This window comes from Gopherus flavomarginatus, chromosome 6, assembly GCF_025201925.1.
Source record: "Gopherus flavomarginatus isolate rGopFla2 chromosome 6, rGopFla2.mat.asm, whole genome shotgun sequence".
NCBI lineage: Eukaryota > Metazoa > Chordata > Testudines > Testudinidae > Gopherus > Gopherus flavomarginatus.
Window position 1 is genome coordinate 103,842,272 of NC_066622.1, and position 19,954 is coordinate 103,862,225.

The 19,954-nt window shown below is 39.8% G+C and overlaps 1 protein-coding gene across 2 annotated transcripts in view; it reads right to left on the reverse strand.

Moving 5' to 3' along the window:
* PRKG1 (protein kinase cGMP-dependent 1) overlaps positions 1–19,954 on the reverse strand; it is an 886,438-nt gene that overhangs the window by 777,306 nt on the left and 89,178 nt on the right. For both annotated transcript variants that reach the window (XM_050959422.1, XM_050959421.1), the window contains exon 2: positions 7,001–7,167. In XM_050959422.1, coding sequence (XP_050815379.1) covers positions 7,001–7,167 — 167 coding nt within the window. The remainder of the gene's footprint in view (positions 1–7,000; positions 7,168–19,954) is intronic.

The window sequence follows — 19,954 nt, forward strand, 5'->3', positions numbered from 1 at the left end:
TGCTTGCATCAGCAGAGTGCTGTCAGAGACTGAACAAGGGCATGCCCAAACAGAAAAACCTCTAGCTGTGGTATTTGGAACAGAGGGATTCCATCAGTACACCTATGGCCATATAGTAGTGGTGGAATCAGACCATAAGACCCTATAGACAATCAAAGCAAAGCCCCTTTTAGTTCCCAAAGAGACTGCAGCGAATGTTGATGAGACTCCAGCGCTATCAGGTGGAGATTAGCTTTTCTTCAAGATGATTACTGACATTAGCTGACATCCTGAACGGGGCACAGAAACCCAGCATTAGTGAGATGGGAGAAGGGGCTCAAGACAAAGCTGCATGTTTGTGAAGGTAATTTCTGAAGCTGAAGCTGATAGAAATAAAAGAAGCCATCAAAAAACGACATCCAGCTACAGGCAGTCAAGAGAACTAGACCAGCAGGGTGGCCAGAAGACAACAGTCTAGTACCAGTAGGAGCAGAACCATATTTTCAAATTAAAGACAAACTGAGTGTTCAGGATGGAATGATATTTCAAGGACAGAGCTATTGTCCCTGCCTCATTATGTAAGGATGTCATGCAAAAAATGCATGTCTAAAGCCTGGGCATTGACAGCTGTCTTAAACAGCTTGAGGATGTGTTTACTGTCTGGGAATGAATACCCTTTTATCAAGGAGCGGTATTCTGTATGACACATTCTGGTCATGTGATAACTGCCAACAGAAAGACTTATCACATGAGCTGCCTACCCAACCATGTGAACAGGTGGGAGCAGACTTATTTAACTTCAACAGAAAGCAGTACTTGATTACAGTGGATTACTGGGAAGTTCATGCCTTGCCTGATACAAGAAGAAAGTTAGCAATTGGCTAACTGAATGCCCTCTTTGAGAGATGTGTCATTCTGGACATGATATTCACTGACAATGGAGCCCAGTTTGCCTCAGAAGAATTCAAGGAATTGGCACACAAATGAGAGTTTGACCACCACACTTCCTCCTCAGTATACCGACAGAATAGTAGTAAAGGTGGAAACAACTGTGAAAGCATCTAAGGGACTCTTACACAAGACTGTTTCTTCTGGTTTGGAGCCCTTGTTAACAATTCTGGCACCTTAATGAGGAATACCTCATTAAGAAGGTACCAAAACAGTCCAGCACAGGCACTGATGGGGCAAAGGACCAAAGCTCTTCTGCCAAGGAAGAGAGACCTGTTGCAGCCATAAGGATGAAGATAATGTCAAGAGATGGCCAACAATCAGAGAAAAAAGGCACTACAGTATGGCAGGTCAGCCAAAGACCTACCAGCCCAGGAGACAGGAATTCCGGTGAGGTTGCAGCCATTACAGACATACCAGAAGGAGTGGACTAAAAGAGTGCAAGAGGTGCAGCATCAAGGTCATACTAGACAGCTATGCGAGAGGGACAAGTGATCCGAAGGAATAGGAGGCACTTACAAGCCAGCAGATGACATGCAGAGAAAGCCTACAGAGATGGTCAAAGAGACATCCAGAGGCCAATCCCACAGGGAGGAAAGATTCACCAGAGATTGTTTGCTAGACTGGGATACAGAGCGAGGTCACCCCTGGTATGGTCATCTGTTGAGAACAAGCTATTTCAGACAATGTAAATAGCTGAGTCTGTGGTAAAAATAAGACTCTAGTTTGGCTATGTGCTAGCAACCTCTGGACAAAGGGACCTGGGGTGGGGGTCTGGGCATCAGTTATTTATTTTTTAATATACATATTAAAATGTTTGTAAAATACGGAAGATGTACCATGATCAGTGGGTCAAAAGGTCCATGTTTCCTGGAGGGACTGTTATTGACAGAACACCAGGAAAGCAGGGAATATGAGCAGTTGTTCTGGAAACAATGCGGACACATGAACAAAGTGATGCCCAGGGTTTAATAAAGTTTCACTTAGTGAAGCTGAATGCAGCAGGTTGTTTGCTAATCAAACAGGGAGAACAGTTTCTGCAGAATCACTAGCTCTGCCATCCATATAGTTAGGTGGAGGGTGGCACGCAAGGGTGGGGAATGGACAGACTGACTCCCAGTGCACCAGCTAGCACAGATGGAAAAGTAATCTGATATTGATATATGGCAATAGCAGATTACTTACCTGCTGGAGCTAGTGGAGAACCAAGGAGGGAACTGTGACTAGTCATAATCCCTTCTCTTGGCTGTTCTTGGCCAGTAAAACCACACACTCTAGGCTAAGGAATTTATCAGATCTGAAATTACCTTCACAAAGTGTAGAAAACCCACAGTGGTCAAGCCAGAGTTTAGGAGCTTTATACTCTGTCAAGATTCTCAGATCTACAGTGTTCACTCTGGAATTTCGTAAACATATAGATTTTTTTTTAAATGTTCATGGAAAGGGAACTGAAGAAGAATTAGGAACTCAAACTATGGCGTACAGGTACGTTAACTGTCAAAACTCCATTAGATTCAGTGGAACTAGCATGTTTGATAAATCTCACATGGATAAATACAAATTGTTTTCAGTCTTAATCATGGAATCACTATTGTTCTTTCACGATAATCAGATATCAGTGCAACATGTGGGCAATGTAAGGTTATCACAATGTCCATGAAATGGATAGTATAATGTGTGCAGAAGAAAGTGACAACAAAAGTGATGTGTTTTTCACTACACGGTGTTTAGACTGATAGAAAATTAAGATATCTAAGGAAACAGCAAAGATGTCTAATTCAGACATTAAAAAGTCTGCCTCTGAATGTTGAACTAAAAGCTAGAAAGACACTGCATTAGCTGTTACCTAGTGCTGCACATGAATAACTTCCATTAACATGCATAGGAGTTACAGGCACAAGAGAATTCTGGGGGAATTCTGTTGCACTGCGTGCATGGAATTCACGTTCCCTGCAGATTTCTGTGCCTCCCTGCAGAAAATAACAGAGAAGCAGCAAGAGCAGTCACGCACCCCTCCCTACCAGCATAGGCACATCCTTTCCAAAGCAGCCAGTGGAGAGGTAAATCACCATGGGGCTGAGGATGCCTATGGGCATAGTTTGGGAGGTATTCCCCCACAGGTAAAATGTGAGGGGCATGCAGGGTCACATGCCACTGCCTCCCTCCACATTTATGCAAGTGAAGAGCTGCCCAGGTGAGGAGGAGTGCCCTTCCAGTTTGCTGACTCTGCAGCTGGAGGCCACCTCCTGTGTCCTTGTGCCAGTTGCCCTCCCCTTCTGTGTGTGCTGGGTACTCTACATGGCCAACATCCTGTATTCCATACAACAGTGAGTGCCAGAAGTGGGGCAGGGATAGTGGGGAGAGGAAGAGGGATGAGGTGGGGGAGAGAAGGGAATAGAGGAGTGGGGGTAAATCAGAAACCCAGCACGTGGTGTCCCCTCAATTGTGACAGCAGCAGCAGCGGCAACAGCTGGGGCTTCCCCATTAAGCAGGTCGCACCCCAACAAGCCCCACCCCCATGCACCTGGATCACCTCAACAAGTCCCCCCGCACCTGGGTCCCCATCTGACTGAGCCCCACTCCTGCAGCACTCAGATCCCCCCTGCCAAGCCCCTCACCCCCACAGCCAGATAGCCCCCCTTAAACCCCAACCATCTTCACCTAACTCCCCCCTGCAGAGTCCCATTGCCCCTGCACCTGGAACCCCCCAGCCCCCAACAAGCTCCTGTACATCCAAATCCCCCACTGAGTTGCCTGCACCCAGATTGCCCCACATCTGGATCCTCCACACTAAGCCCCTCCACACTTGGATCCTGCTGGGCTGAGCCTGCCTGCCCACACCTCGTGTGCCTTGCATAGGCCCGGTCTTGCACTGTGTCAGAGAAGAGTGCAGCCTCACCATCAAGTCCTTGTCCCGGGCACAGGATCTCCCTCCTCCGTGCAGCCAGTGGTCTGCACTCCCCACTGCCATGCTGAAGCCTCCACAGTTATTTGACAAATAACATTTGCAGAGTTTTAAAATATTTTGTGCAGAATTTTTGTTTTTTTGATGCAGAATTCCCTCTGGAGTGAAGAATAGAATCCATGAAAAGAATGTTTTCAATATGATTTGAGAAAATTGTGTTGATAGCAAACTAATGAAAGATTTCTCCAGTGAAACTTACACATTAAAACTAAAGTCTATAAACAGCAAACAAAAACTTTAAAAAGATTAAACTATTAAGATCAGGGCTTTGGAGCTGTGCTCCGGCTCCGCTCCAGCTCTAGGCAAAAACCTGCAGTTCCACTGCTCCAGAGCTGCTCTGTGCTCCAGCTCTGGGCTCCACTACAAAGCCCCGATTAAGATGCATATATACCTAGTCAAAGCAAGCAAATGAGCTTGTGCTCATAACCCTGTTTTGATCCACTGAATAAATCATCTTCCCTCTCCATTGTTTTTGTTGTCACTCACTGCAATATGTCTAAGCATAGACTGTACACGTTTTGTCATTTTTTTTTTGTTTAGAAAATGCTGTGGAACTATATAAATAAATATTAAATTAAGTTACAAGATCAGGCAAACAGACTTGCTGAGAGCCAAAAAGTCATGTCCTTGTACTGCAAGCTGCAGCAGAGACAAAGTTGACCTGAAAACCCCACAGCATGGAGGCTTCAGTGTCCTTAGCACTTTTGGTAGGTAAATGCAGCATTTATCGTGGGTAGTCGTAATTAGAGAAATTCTATAACTCTCGTGGAGCAACCTAAGCCCAGGTCTTCCAATGAAGAGTCAAATCCTCTTTAGTATTCCCCAACCAGATTCTAGTGGCAAAATGGCAGCCTGAGGAACCCTTTCTTTGCATTCATGCCTGTACCTTGGCCCCAAAATTTCTTTCCAAGGCACAAAACAGGGACCAACAGAGTCAACATTGGTTCCGTAGTTATTTCTTCTCAGATTTGCCAAAGGATGATACGGCATAGAATGGCTGTCAACAGCCATGTCCCTTGCACATATTAGCAGTGTTGTGTTAGAACAGATTTGGATTTTGAGCATTTTGGAAATCTTTTGTATTGAGAGATGGCATTGAACAATGCATGCAAAAGCCTAGAACCTTAACTTACCACACTGCTAAATTAAAAAAACAAAACAAAAACACATCCCACACATTTGAAAACACGTGTTCTGTTTCAATGTGGTATGTTTTAAAGTTAAGTAAAAATGACTATTTCTGACATCTCATACAATCAAACTATTTATTTTTAAAATTACTTGCCTTTTCATATAAAATGTGAAAAACCTATCTAGCGAGCTGGTTTTTTACTCTCCCGTTTACTAATTCACAGTGCAGAATATTGTTCTAATGCATAAAATATATAAATATCAAAATCTGAAGAAATCAAATCTGTGCCTTGAGAAAGGAGTTAGCCTTAAAAGGATGGAAAAATGAAAGCTGTTTTAGGAAACTGCTGAAGAATTTTGCAACTGGAGAGCATTATTAAGAGTTTGGCAAGAAATTCTGTTTAAAAAGCATGGCTTACTGCCTTGAGCATTCTTTTGTTTAAATGATCTAAGTCTAGGAAATGAATTCATAGATACATGTTTTCCAGTACATGGTTCAGAGACTTGAGCCAGTATGGTATGTACAGTTCAAACTGCATTCTTCAATGTTTACCTGGTCTAACAGACTAACATAAGAGATGTTTCTGACAAGGAATAGGAAAATTATTGTATGCATGTATATTTATTTTGATATACCATAGTCCAGCTAGTACAGCCACCTGTTTCTGACAGTGGCCAATGCCAGGGGCACCTGTCTCTGAAACCTCTGGTACTAGCCACTCTCAGAAACAGGAAACTCTATTAGATCAAGGTTCTCAACCTTTTTCTTTCTGAGCCCCTTCTCCGCCCCCAACATGCTATAAAAATTCGACAGTCCACCTGTGCCACAATTGTTTTTCTGCATATTCAGTAGATTAAAAGCCAGAGCTGGCATTAGGAGGTACCAAGCAGGGCAATTGCCTGGGGCCACACACCACAGGGGGCCCTCCAAAGTTAAGTTGCTCAGGCTTTGGCTTTCAGCCCTGGGCCCCAGTGAGTCCAATGCTGGCACTGCTGTCTGGTTTATTTTGGCAGATCGCCTGAAACCTGCTTGAGGCTTTCTAGGTGCCCCAGACATTTGGTTGAGAACTGCTGCATTAGATGAACTCCTGGTCTGATCCAATATGGCAATTCCTGTGTTCCCATATAGACAAGTTTTGGGGTTTTTTTCCAAAAAGTAATATCTTGAAAATGTCACACACTGTGTATGGAAAGTCTTAGACCAACTCAGGAGTCCCAGGATATGCATCAATAGCCTGCTTTTCAGAGGGGCTGAGCATTGACAGCAAAGGAAGCTCGAAGGGCTCAGCACCTATAAAAATCAGATCACACGATTCTCAGAAATACTGTGGCTGCCCAAGAGAAGAATATAGACTACCCCCTGTACACACTATTTTGTTCCAAAGAGAAAATACAATTTTCTTGTTACTTTATTTGTATTCTCAGACATTGTGATGAATCTATATTTACTCTCCATTGTTACTCCTAAATAAGAATACTTTTCACTTGCATGGTGCTTTTAACATATGAGGCTCATTGTGTGCATTACAAACATTAGTTAACTTAGCTTCACAGCACTCTAGGAGGTGGAGAAGTAATATATTATCCCCATTTTACTGTCAGCTCTTCTGATCTCCAGTCTTGTGCCTTAACCACAAGACCACTCTTCTTTCATTATTCTCTGAACTTACATCAAGATTTACCGGCATAAACTCAAACTCAAAGAACTTTACGCAGGTTCAGGTCAGTACTAGTGGATATCAATGTAGGGTCAGGGACTTCGCTCACAATGAATTCTAGTACTAACATTTCAAAAACAAATAGTCCATACAATCAGTCAGTAATCATATCTAAGTAGTATTTCACCTCTTTTTCAAACACTTCCCCTGAAGATAAAAATAGATCTGTGCCAGGAAATACATTTTCAGTCTGAGTGCAGGCTGATAAGATGAAAAGGAATTATTTAAATGGTCAAAGTGTCAGGGTTACAAACCATACCTTCCATGACATACACCAGTGAACCCACATCTCCTTCTTTGATGATGCAACTGTCTTTCCCATATTCCACTGGATACATACAATCCACAATCTCCTGGATCTGAGATAGTTCTAGATTCTTCATGAAGTCATTGTCAAGGATTGCCTCCTTTATTAGATCCTTGGACCTATGGCAAGAAAGGCAAGATTTATCCATTTGTCTGATAATTTAGTTCATCAACAGTATGTGAAGTTTAGCACATTCACACAGTGCCCTGGTGCGCTGATGGATGTATTTGCTTGTAAAGATTCCAATACTTTCCCAAAAAATCTGAAAGCAAAGTCCATCTGTGAAGAAATGAAAAATACAAAGGGGTATGTGTGCATGTGTTTGTTAACTTGTGAATGCTTATCATAAATAGAACATTAGATATGCCAAGTTTTGAAGAGAAGTAGAGTTAAATGGTTATAATTGTCATCTCTAAGCTACAGGTTTCAAGTTTATACTGATGTCATGAAAATAATGTAACTACTCTAGTATTTATTCTCAATGTATACAAAACAACAAAAGAGAAATTTAAGATTTTGTGACTTGTAGTTTATTATGCTTGTATAATGACAAAAAAATAGAGAATACAAAAAGTTGCAATAATGTACATGTTGGGCATTCCTTCTGTAGTATTAAGGATATTCCAAAAGCTCATTAAATACAACATAGAAAACATTATTACAGAAATAAAAATGTATTTGATTATACATTCGCGGCGTCTTCGAGGAATTATTTTATTAGCATGTGCAAAAAAATATACAATTGTTTGGGTTTTTAGCATGCAATTTCTTTAGAAGTAGAAGTCAGAGGTCCTCAGCTTAAGTAGCAACTTTTGATAGTGTTAGCAGGAAAGCAGTTTATTGTCAACATACATAATATAAAAAGATATAAATTGTTAACCAGATATTTTAACATCCTTATTCTTATAATATTCTGGAATGCATAGCTGAATGTACAGTTTAACCTGTTTTTTCAGAAGTACTTCAGTATCTCTGCCACCGCAGAAGATATATTTTCTATGACCAACGGAATTGTTTCTAAATATTTTACAAAAGTTTTTACTGAGGTATCATCAACTCCTACTACATGAAGGATCATCTCCTAGATTGTGACCTGACTTGTAACTGGTAAACAGTACACTATTATTCATGCTCAACATATTTCCCCCCAAATTGTCTATCAAGTCCATCTTAAGCCTCTGTTAGTACAGAGAGTAATAAGATCATTACATCATTTTTTTTTAAAAATTGTTTCTTAAACGATTTTGTACAAATGAATAGCTGAGGATGGTAGGTGTGTACAAACTAGGGCTTAAAAGGGATAATTTAAATAAGGATCATTTGGAAGCAATATCTTTGTCATTAACCCATCTCTGTTTGATACTTTTATTTTTAGCATTTGTGGGATCACAGACATATACACTTTTACTCCACATGTTGGCTTTATATAAACACTTGATTAGAGTGCAAATGATTTACTTTTTAGAGAGCAGACACTAGCAAAACAAAACTGCTACTACATTTACAACAAGCTAGGATTTTAAAAGAGGGAGTATTAATGTTCAGTAAGTCAATCACCCTCTGGCATTAGGAAGAGTTGTTTTCCCCCAAACCAGTTCCTTATACTGTATTACAAATATGCCAGGTCCATGGGGTTAGGAGTGTCCTTCCATGGATGTATATGTGGCAGAATAGTGGACCAAATGGTCTATTGGCCTGTTCCAGGATGACAAAGCCTGTAGGAATTTGAATGTTAGAAATTCACTTCAAAGCCTATCTACAATAAAGAAGATGTAAAAGGTATCTTATTGTATTGAAGAAGTTTGACTTGATTAATTTGATTACTGACTCCCTGGGTCTACTTCTGATTTCATTTACACCAGAGGATTACTTAATTTAAATGAAATCTCATGATTTTCCCCAGTGTAACTGACATCAAAATCAGCCCCCTCAGCTAAAAGGCTCAGATGGTTCATGCTCTGGGTAGTCAGTTTACTTATATGGTACACCACCAGATAGTCTGTCACTACTATATTCGGCATTCAGACAGAAGGGCCTATTTTAATCCCACTCATTACTGGGCAGATTTTCTGTCAATGTACATTGTCATTGTTCTACTGAAGTCAATGGAGCAATGACAATTGAAACAAGGCAAATGATCTGCCCTTCTCAGTTAAATTCATTCTAATGCTGAGAACTCACGAAGCTGTATGCATCACTTAAGCTCCACAAAAAGTGGAAGCAAGATATGCGGGGAACATGCAAGAATCACACACTCTTGGCATGATGCTAATCTTAGCTTCTTAGCAGCTGTTTGCACACCAATGTGCTGGTGGTAGCTACAGGTGGATGATTCACTGCCACTCAGCTCCTCCCATCCTCCCTATTCATGAGGTGAATGCTTGGTCCTAAAACAGCAGTGTTGCTTCCACCTTTATCTCCTGCTCATTTCCTCAGTGTCGAGTCCAACTATTAAGAGTAGGTGTGGGCTGGATCTGGGAGAAGGAGTTTAAGTGGTAGGTAGGACCATGTGTAGAGTCTGTGCACTGTGGTGAAGTTTACTATATGAAAATATTATCTCGCAACAGAAAACAAAATATATTCCAAGACAACCATGCTTTCTTCAACAGGAGCCCAAGTTGTGGCTCTAGAAGCTTAAAACAAAAATGAAATATAGAAAATAAGTAGTTAAAAATACACTGGTTTTGTTGCATTATAGAAATTCTTTCAAAATAAGTCTTGTGGATATTACTTCATATAGCACGTGCATTGCAAGTGTATTGGGAAAACACAGCTCAACCTTATTTTAGGCACAGAATTCATTCTTTAGTGTCAAATATGGCTTTCGGTCATCTATTTCATTGAAATACTCTAAACAAAACACTTTACATCAAAGACAAACAGCACTGACATAGTCAGTGTGTGTACAGCACACTAGCCTTTTCAGTATGACTTAGAAAAACAACTAGACTAACTTTGTTGAAAACTTTTTACTTTCATGATATCTAATTAAAAGTTAAAATTTCATCATTATGATTACTAGGACAAGCAAATAAAAACAACCCAAACCACGCCTATTCTTTTATTGCTCTTGTTAATGGTAATGACAGACTATGGAAATTTGCAAGGATGAAGAAATGATGGATATTCAGCTTCCTCCCTCATTGGTTCATCTATGCTACTGAAAGACTGAGCCTTTGTCAAGTCTCAGAAGTGCAGTTTTAATACTGTGATTTGTCTAAGTAGTTCTTTCTTGGTGTTTCCTATCCCTTAAAAAAGAGCATTCGTGATTAACATTCAGAGTGCTAACAAGTATAACAGAAGCTTCCATGTTAATCATATCAAGTAACATTACATTTACAGACATTTATTTCAGTTTTAACTGTCAAAACAAGACTCTCCTTGATGATAAAATAAGGTCCAATTCTTTCAAATAGAGAGTTTATAATAAATAAGAATAAGAATATCCATCAAGTGACTGTAGGGAATTCAGACACAGTATTGGAGCTAAATCTGATCAGTTAGGGAAGCAACAGAAAAATTATATAAATTATTGCAGAGACTATGAAAAGTAGGGAAAAAAACATCTCAAGGGCTCCAGAAGGGGTCTCAGAAAGTATGGGTGATAAAGCAGGAGTGGCAAAAGGAGCAGAAAAACCATTTGGAATTATCTTTTAATATAAGAACATAAGAATGCCGTACTGGGTCAGACCAAAGGTCCATCTAGCCCAGTATCTGTCTACTGACAATGGCCAATGCCAGGTGCCCCAGAGGGAGTGAGGCTAACAGGCAATGATCAAGTGATCTCTCTCCTGCCATCCATCTCCATCCTCTGACAAACAGAGGCTAGAGACACCATTCCTTACCCATCCTGGCTAATAGCCATTTATTGACTTAACCACCATGAATTAATCCAGTTCTCTTTTAAAAGCTCTTATAGTCCCAGCCTTCACAACATCCTCAGGTAAGGAGTTCCACAAGTTGACTGTGCGCTGCGTGAAGAAGAACTTCTGTTTATTTGTTTTAAACCTGCTGCCTATTAATTTCATTTGGTGACTCCTAGTTCTTGTATTATGGGAACAGAAGCCATACAGCAAGTATGACATAAGCCAACTACAGGAATTGGTAACATTTTCACACAGACTTCCTATCACCATGTAAGAAAATCTCAGACATAGTATGTTTACAGCATATGAAGGTCCTACTAAGGCAGCACATGAAGAAGGAGCACAGAAATTACGGATGAAGATGACCCACTAAATCACGAAGACATTTCCCTGCCAGTACAGGACACTTTCATGAGACAAAAGATATGCCAAATATTATATTGATAATACTTCATCTTAGCCAAAAGTGAAAAATCATAAAAATCAATGTCTCCACAGACTACCATGGATAATATTGATTTTAATCACATTTACCCATCAACATATCATAAATATAGTCATTTTTAGAAGTAGTTAGCCTGAGACAGATATTTTTCGTAGAAGCCAGCAACCACAGTGATGAACATCATTTCAATTTCTGTAAACAGTCTTCCTCTTCATAAAGGCAAACCACATATGAATAAACTAATCCCTCAGTGCTTATACTGGTAAGCTTATATCACGGTTCACATCCTACCACCAACTTAAAAAAATAGCTTGAGCAAAGTGAATTCCTTTAATCAATGATTTTTTTTACACCATCGCATAAAATAATGCTCAGCTTGATCTAATCCAGAATTAAGTGCAAATATATGGTCATGACTACAGTAAAATTTATTCTGTTGTTCCGAGGGGTGGATATTTGTCAGCCTGGTAATATAAAGAATTACTCATGCAAGTCCAGTACCATTCCTAGATACTTAACTTTTCTAGTTTGTCTAATGGATACAGTTTTTATATACTAAAATTAATGTTGGAAGTATTTCAGATAAAAATGTATTTTATATAGGACAGTTAACTAAGCATATGAATAATTAATACACAGCATAATAAACTCATATTTCCATCACCCATTATTCCTTTATTTTTAGTTTTATAAAATTGCATCAATCCCTGAACAAAAGAATGAGTCTAAACTTTTTGATAGAGAAGGATAAACAGCCCCAAAGTATGTTCTTTTCAATCAAGAGTAAGTGGTTTAATAATGGACAGTTACTGCATTCTCTTTTTATGTTTGAAGGAGAGTCACTATTTCATTTGTATTTTCTGATTTGCTATCCCAAGGGAGGCCGTCTGTAAGTAAAATCAACCTACAATATTTTTAATGGAGCAGGCTATCTCCAGATGACCCCATTTGAAGAAGAGTGCCCTTTCATGAATATTTATTTAGTACGGAGTTTAATGGTTCCTAATACTTAGGGACAGTCAGAGTAGAAAGAAGCACTTATTCATTTTCTTATTACTCTCAAAAGGAAGATAGAAGAATAGATAGGAACCCTGGCAATAAGCAGTCATTGTGTTCTGAGGAAGTTCATGATATAATGGAGAAACTATCAGGAATAAAAAGGGAAAATAATGGCACTCAACAATTCCATGGGTTTGATCTTTTCCATGTTAATTTGAATAACCACCAAAATAATCAGTAAGGCAGTAGGACAGCTAATTATATTGGGATTCATAGGGTTTGAGAAAGAGCATCTTAAGAAACATTTAAATAATTGTACTATATAAAGGCTCAGATTTTTAGCTGTGGCCTCCTCTCAAGAGATTATTCAACAGTGACTTTAAACCACCTATGGAGTTACCAACCCTGAACTGCTGTGTGACAGTCCTGTACTCCAGGGTATGTTAGAGTATCTCTAACCTGTGTTACTGTCAAAAGCTCCAAGGAGCCAATATGGCAGTTGAAGACTGCCAGAACACACAGAAAATGCAGCTACACCCACTACATCAGCAAGTGGGAGACTTGGCTCAGAAGCCACTATACTAGGTATATGCCAACAGAGGCTAGCTACACTGGGGTAATCCACCTATGCCAAGTGTAGAGCTGCTTTTTGGACGTGGCCACCCTTCAGTGAAGAATTTGGCCCAATGAGCTAACAAGCTGTTGATAACACCTGCATAAATGTGAGACCTTTCACTAAAAGCGAAAGATTTACTATAGTGAGAAATTCAAAACAGAATGAAGCACTATACAACCTTAGCTTACAAGAGAAGTTAATGCTACAGTAATTAATAATGTACAGAGTAATGCATCAAAACCTCAAGTGACAGACTGAGGGTTAATCTGTCAATAATTCATAGTTTAGAGAAACCAGAATTAATGTTAAGAATATGATCCCAGTCACTTGAAACACTGGGCCAAAAGCAGGCAATTAGCCGTCTGCTAGAACAACAATTTCAGTCCCATACAATAAATAAGAGAACAAAGTTTAATTAACATCTCAAAAGGACTTCTTTCAATGTCAGACCATCACTCAAAGGGGGAGGAAAGAGCAAATGCAAATGTGGACAGAAAGACTCAGGTCCTGCATAACACCAGGAAAATTTGTACTGGTATAGCTGCACTCGTCCAGAGTCCTAATGCAGATGTGCTGCATTGGCAGAAACTGGAACATGCTTAAAAGGAATTTACTCTGTACTTTCTTGTGAGGATTGCACCAGTGTAGTTTACACTGGTGCAAATTTCCCTAGTTTAGACAGGCTGTCATTTGTGTGGTTTGTACCTTGAAAAGGGACATGTAGAGAAACAAAGGTGGACCAAGCATATGGAAAGTGAAACAGCACTGTATGCAACCCAGAACAAATTTAGGAACAGAGATCAGGATCATAACTTGGGGCATCCAGTATAAACACACCAGCTACACCAGAGACACCTGAAGGGAGGCAGCTAGGGGCAAAACTAGAAGGAAATATATCAGGCAGACTGGCTGGCTAAGACGACTAGAGAAAAGAAAGTGGCTTTTCAGAAGGTAACATATTTTGAATTCAGTTCCCCCTTAGATGTAATTGAAGTATCTAGTAGAGCTTTTCCAGACAACCAGAATAGTTATGTTGTAAAAGCATTGTTTTAAACTGAACCTCTCTATATACTTAATAAATCTTATTTTTAACTAACTGCTTGACTCTTCAGTATGGAAATTTCATGCAGATCATCACAGAGAGGAAACAAACTTGCCTGGAGCCTATAAAAAATTCTCAGTTAGTGGCTCACAGACTAAGTATCACATATAATAGGGAAGGGTTTGCAGGGCTTTGGGTTACGAGATATAAAATAAATGCTTACTGAGGAGAATGGAGTTCAAGAAGGTAAGAAGAAAATCTTAGGTTGGTGAGGTCTCTATCTCTTGCAAACTCACCCCTTAGAACCATCAATAGTATCTGTATTTCCTGTGTTATTACATCACTGTGATGGGGAGGAAAAAAAACTCATATGAGCCAAAAACATTTCATTACATGCAAATAAATCCATTCAGTTTGTTTAAATTTGTGGTCAAATTCTGGCTTTTGGGAATTGTCTCTGAATACCTCCAGACCAGGAGCTAGGACTGCAGTCCTTTTCCACTCAGAGTTCAACAGACTACAGTAAAAGGGACATGCTGTAGGATCAGACCCTTTTAGAGTGTGAGTACTGCAGGACTCCAGACTACAGCCTCAGCATTCTTCTAGTTAAATCCATCACACATGATGTTTAAAAATGAGGACACATTATGCTACAAAATTTAAATATGGCAACAGAGATACACATTTTCAATTTACAGTCAGAGAGCAAGTACCAGCAAATGTTGTTGTCTGTTACAGCTGTCCCCCTGCTGCATTCCTTTTTCCCCTCTCCTTTCTGTTTGTCCTGTGTGGCCGCCCCTCCCGGCCATTGTGCTAACTAAAGTCACAGCCCTATTCATAGGAATGGCTTGTACAGACTAACTGGAGCCATTGCTCTGCCTAGGGAGGGGGCTTCTTGCTTCATTTGGCTCCTTTGTTCAGACCCGGGCTCGGTGTGGGGGGCACTGCCCAGAAATGCAAGACCTGAAGTGGCCAACTAATTAAGCATATGAGTCATACTTGTGGCTCAGAACATGCCCAGGCATGCCTATGCTTACCTGCAGCCTTTCCCTGCCTTCTCTCCTCCCCTGTATCAAGAGGAGCCAATCAAAAGTACTGGTGGGAAACTGCCTGAGTTTGCCTTTAAAGCCAGACATTTTCTGATCAGACCTTGGAGAAGATCCTTGCTTTGCTACCTGGTCTGATCAGCTAGGGGTCTTTGGGGGGCTCTCTCCCCACTCGCGTTTGTTTTTGAGCATACCTCCGTTTTTAAACTCCTCTCCCATGAACAACGAATTTGTGCCTGGAGATCTCCTGATTATTGCAAGCGAATTGAGTCCTCTCTCCATCCTCCGATGCTACTGCTGTTCCTGCCTCTGTGCTTGCTGCTGTCCTGGGGATTGGTAAGAACTCCCTCTTGCAGACTCCCCCTGTCCTAGCTGCTGGCCTTGTTTCCCCAGCAGACAGACCCAAGCTAACTCCTTGGTCTGTATCTGTAATCTGTTTCTTGCTCCGCAGTGCCTTTGCTGCTAAAAATAAGCCTGTGCCGCTGCTAAGCTGTGCCTTCCTGGACTGTATCCTGGGCCACTGGCTTGCAGCCGCCCCACTGCTACAGCCACCTCCCTCCCCGGGGGCTGTACCCTGCTCCCCCTCCCAATCAAAGAATCGGCATAGTGTAAGGTGCACCTATTAAAATCAGGTTCTTAGTCTAGATAAGTTGTAATTTCATTTTGCATAGCTGTGGTTAAGTTCGGTTTAAAGAATTGTTTGTATTGTGCTCTGTAAGTTAGGTTTAATAAAGAATTGTTGCATTGTGTTGTTACTTGCTAATTTGTGTAGTCTTGGTTAAGTTAGATCATAAATAAGATTTTGCTGTGTTCTGTATAACTGTGGTTAAGTTTGTCTTCCCACTGCCCTAACCACTCCCAAGCTTGCCCGTGTCTCCCCCCGAGCTCCCCAGTCACTCGTTGCAGTCTCTCTGCTGTTTAAACTTGCAGCCTGTCTGCTCTCTGTGTCTCCCTGAGTTTAAATCTCCCTCCACAGCGCCTCTGCCTTTGGTCTCTGCTCCACCACGTGCTCCTCTTCCCCCACTCCCCAACCTCATTCCTCTACCACTGCCTTTCTCTCTCTTTCTCTCTCTCTCTCTCTCTTTTAATCCCTTCCCCCATGTGTTCACCCCGCTCCTACTGCTGCCAAACCTCAATTGTATTACTGAAGTCTAGCATAAAACCCCATTGGTTACCCTTTTTCTCTCTGACACATCTCACATTTTACATTTACACCACTGTGACACATTTTTACCTAGAGTTGTTGGTTATTTAACACATTTTACCCATAACTGTTAGTTGGTTATATGCTGCTGTGACACACCCTTTACATAGAAATTGTTAGCTACCTGTTAGATTTATACTTCAGTGTTAATTGGTTACCAACTGTATTGTACCCCACTGTATTGTACCCCACTATTGAAACCCCCTATACTATTTACTAAAAAAAAACCCTCCCCAATTGTCTACCTTAACAAACCCCATACCCCTCACTACTGAATTTTCCTTGTTTTTGCATTTTCTTAATAAAGTTTATTTTGCACCCCATCAGTGCAGTAGTTGTCCCCCAAGATCCCCTACCTGCTGGCAGGGCCAGTTGTCTAATCTAGCTTTCCATTAGCTATTCAATGGGACTCAAACTGTCTGTAAAAGCCTCAAAGGCAATTTATAAGTAGAGAAATTTTATTCGAATGGTACCTTGAGTTACTTCCTTTTTTATAAGGTATTATTCATACCACAGGCTAATAAACTCCAAGAGAAAAGGCTGGAAAGCATATTAATTCAGGATGTGATTATTATTGAAATTTACAGAGTATTTTCAAGTTACTGTTATAACAGTTCGCCTATCTGTGACCCTTTCATTTAAGTCACTCATGACATCTCCAAAGCTTTTGTCTATCAGCCCTTCCCTCATTAAAGCCCTGATTCAGGAAAGCACTTAACACACATACTTAAGTCCTTCTCTGTTCAGTACAGTATATTAAGTTAAGTTTATACAAGCTGTCCTGAAACAGGGCATACCTACAGAAGATGAGGATTTCTGATGGTGATTGGCCTAATAGTTACAGATTATGGATTATTTTTCCCTTCAAAAAACCAAAAAGAACCTAAGAAATATCCATTATGTTAAAAGAATACAAAGTTAATCTACCAAAAGAAAAAAATTCAGAAAATCTTAAGGTTTTACATGTCCAGTATAAAAAGAATGAGAGATGTTTAGAAGGTTCTGGATACAGAAGTAGACCTTTAGAACATAAGAGACTTGTTCTTTCAGGGGAAGAGTACATAAGAATCAGATTATCAAACTGATATTATTCAATCCAGAGACGGTTGTTGTACACCAAATTGACTCATGCATATTGATTCACATATGGTATCTTCTTTTTTGGTTTGTAAATTATATGTTTGCTTATGCAACTAAATAGTGAGAGCTGTAAACTGCTACTCACCCTGAGCAATCAAAGATGCAGAAGTTATGGAGGGACCTACAGTGAAAATGCCTCAATCTGGTAACCATATCAAAGTGACCACCACCAGAACAGCAAAAAGTTGAGGGAAACCTGTTTCTTCCCCCCCCCCCCCCCCCCCAGCCCCAACCAACTCTTCTAGTGGTTGTACCTAGATCTCTCATGCGTGGTTTGATCTTCCTGTATAGAAGACGCAGGCAGAAGTTTGGGCTCCATATGCTTGAGAAGATAGTTTGATCTCTGATTTTAGACCTATTCCCTTTTCCAGATGTAGTTTTGTAACTGAAGAAATTTTGTTACAGGAAATATTGTTTGTGGAAGGTTAAATAAAATGTGTTTTTACTATGGGGATTTTGCATTAAGGAGTGGTGGAGTGGATTAAAGTACATGTATAGCATATGAGTATTATGTGGTTTTTTTTTTCTTGTACAGGAGCAATGTGGTTGAAGATTTTAAATCTTTTGGATAGGGAATTCTAGGAAATGTCCTTCTATAAAGAAATCTTAGCAGTAACATGGGAGCAGGGAGACATTTAGGCCTAGCAATAATTTTTAAGTTTTGTTTGTGCTGTACCTCCTTACGCTACATGGATGTATTTTACCTGTGTATTTTGGCAATATTTTTCTTGTTTGTTTTTTCAAAAAGAATTTTAAATATAATCATTCCTAGGTTTCTGACAGATTTTCTAACCTCAGGGATTGGAAACAGAATAAAAGTCAAGTCCAAACCTGAAGGAAAAATAGAGCCCCTTTTCCTTTAACATGCATGCCTAACACCATGAAAGCTAGTTTTCCATCAAGTGCAGTACAAAACAACCTGTTTTGTGTACTCCCCAGCCTCTCAACTAAAAAAGAAGAAAATAGAAGCATTGCTCATCAGGAGAATTTGTAAGCCTCAATCGTGTGATTAGAGTGTATATTTTAAAAAGTGTTCATTTACGCAAAGGACAGCAGTTCACTGTCAAGAATATTATCCAATAACATGATAGGACCACCACTTTTAGACTAGTAGACAACTTTTGAAATGGAGTGTTTGGAACGGAATAAACCTAAACCCTAGAGAAATTAAATGTGTTTTTGACCTACATTTTTGAAAAATGAAACATATGGTCTTTTTAAAAAAGTATTTTTCACACTTGTTTCTAAAGTTTTATTGTTTACTTCCTTATGGGAGAGAATTTCCAAATTATAAGCTGTGTTGACCATGCATCCCCTGTGTGAATATCTAAGTAGGCTATCAATGTATTTTACTGCTATTGGCTGAAATTATCTTCTTTATTCAATGTTTTTTAAAATATGTAATTCACCTGCAGTTTTGCTCAATATATTGTGTTTTTGCTTTCCTCATTAAAGTGCAAACAGAAATTACAAGGAAGAATGTCAGTACAATGCTCCAATCACCCAAGCGTAGGTGTACTTTTAGCCTAAAATTTAGTAATGTCATTCAAAGCCTATCTGGATAGGCAATGGAAAGCCATATTCTTTTTAATTATTTCACTTTAACTATGGGGACATCACACTCACTGACACAAGATAGGCTAGAACATGCCTAGGTCTCAAAGATTTGGGGCTCTCTGAGGCACTGAGTTTCATTTTGAGGAGCAACTCCCAGTGCCTCTGTAATTCCATGAACGTGACATTCCAGTAAAGCCTTGTTTAGCTGAAGCAAATAGCTCCACAAAGTAACAGATGCCCAAAGAGTATTTATCATAGGAAAAGACTATCAAAAAATCAATTATGACAATAAATTGGTTCAGATGCTTAAGTAAGAAATTTGCAAAGTGATTCTGACAGAGGAATGGGTAGCTATCCATAGCTTACATTTCTTTTGGAGGAGGACAAACATTGCTAATAGAGATTTATAGTAAAATGCACACATGCACCCCTTCATCCCATTAAGAAACAGTGAGTGATACCTGTGAGAGACAGTTAACACCTGTGTTTACACACAATTAAATATTTGAAAAATAAATTAGCATCCCTAAAGATCTTCCTGAGTGAGGGGGAAATTCATTTTTAAAAAGACACTTCTTGTGTACGCACATCTGCCTTCAAAAAAGCTATTTCAGGATAAAATGGACTAGGCAGTCTAGTAATGAATACAATCCTGAATGGATTTGCAGACTACCCCTTTGGGGAGGCTGTCCGGTATGATAATCAGCCAAAACAGCTGAGTAAATACCTTTTGTGAAAGATGCCAGATATGATGGTGAATTCTGTAAACTTAAATACCAAATTATCTCTCTTGACAAGATTTAACCAGTGGGAAAAAGAGCAAGTGTAACAAGATCATGGGCCACAATAATGAAAGTGTGCATTGATACAAGAACAATGGGTCTCCGAGTGAGAAAAGAAAGGAATTTCTGACTGCATCTCTCTGACCAAAGCAGAGCCAAGAAAAGGATGCTGCTTTATACAAATATATTCTCCTTTATATTCACTTTAA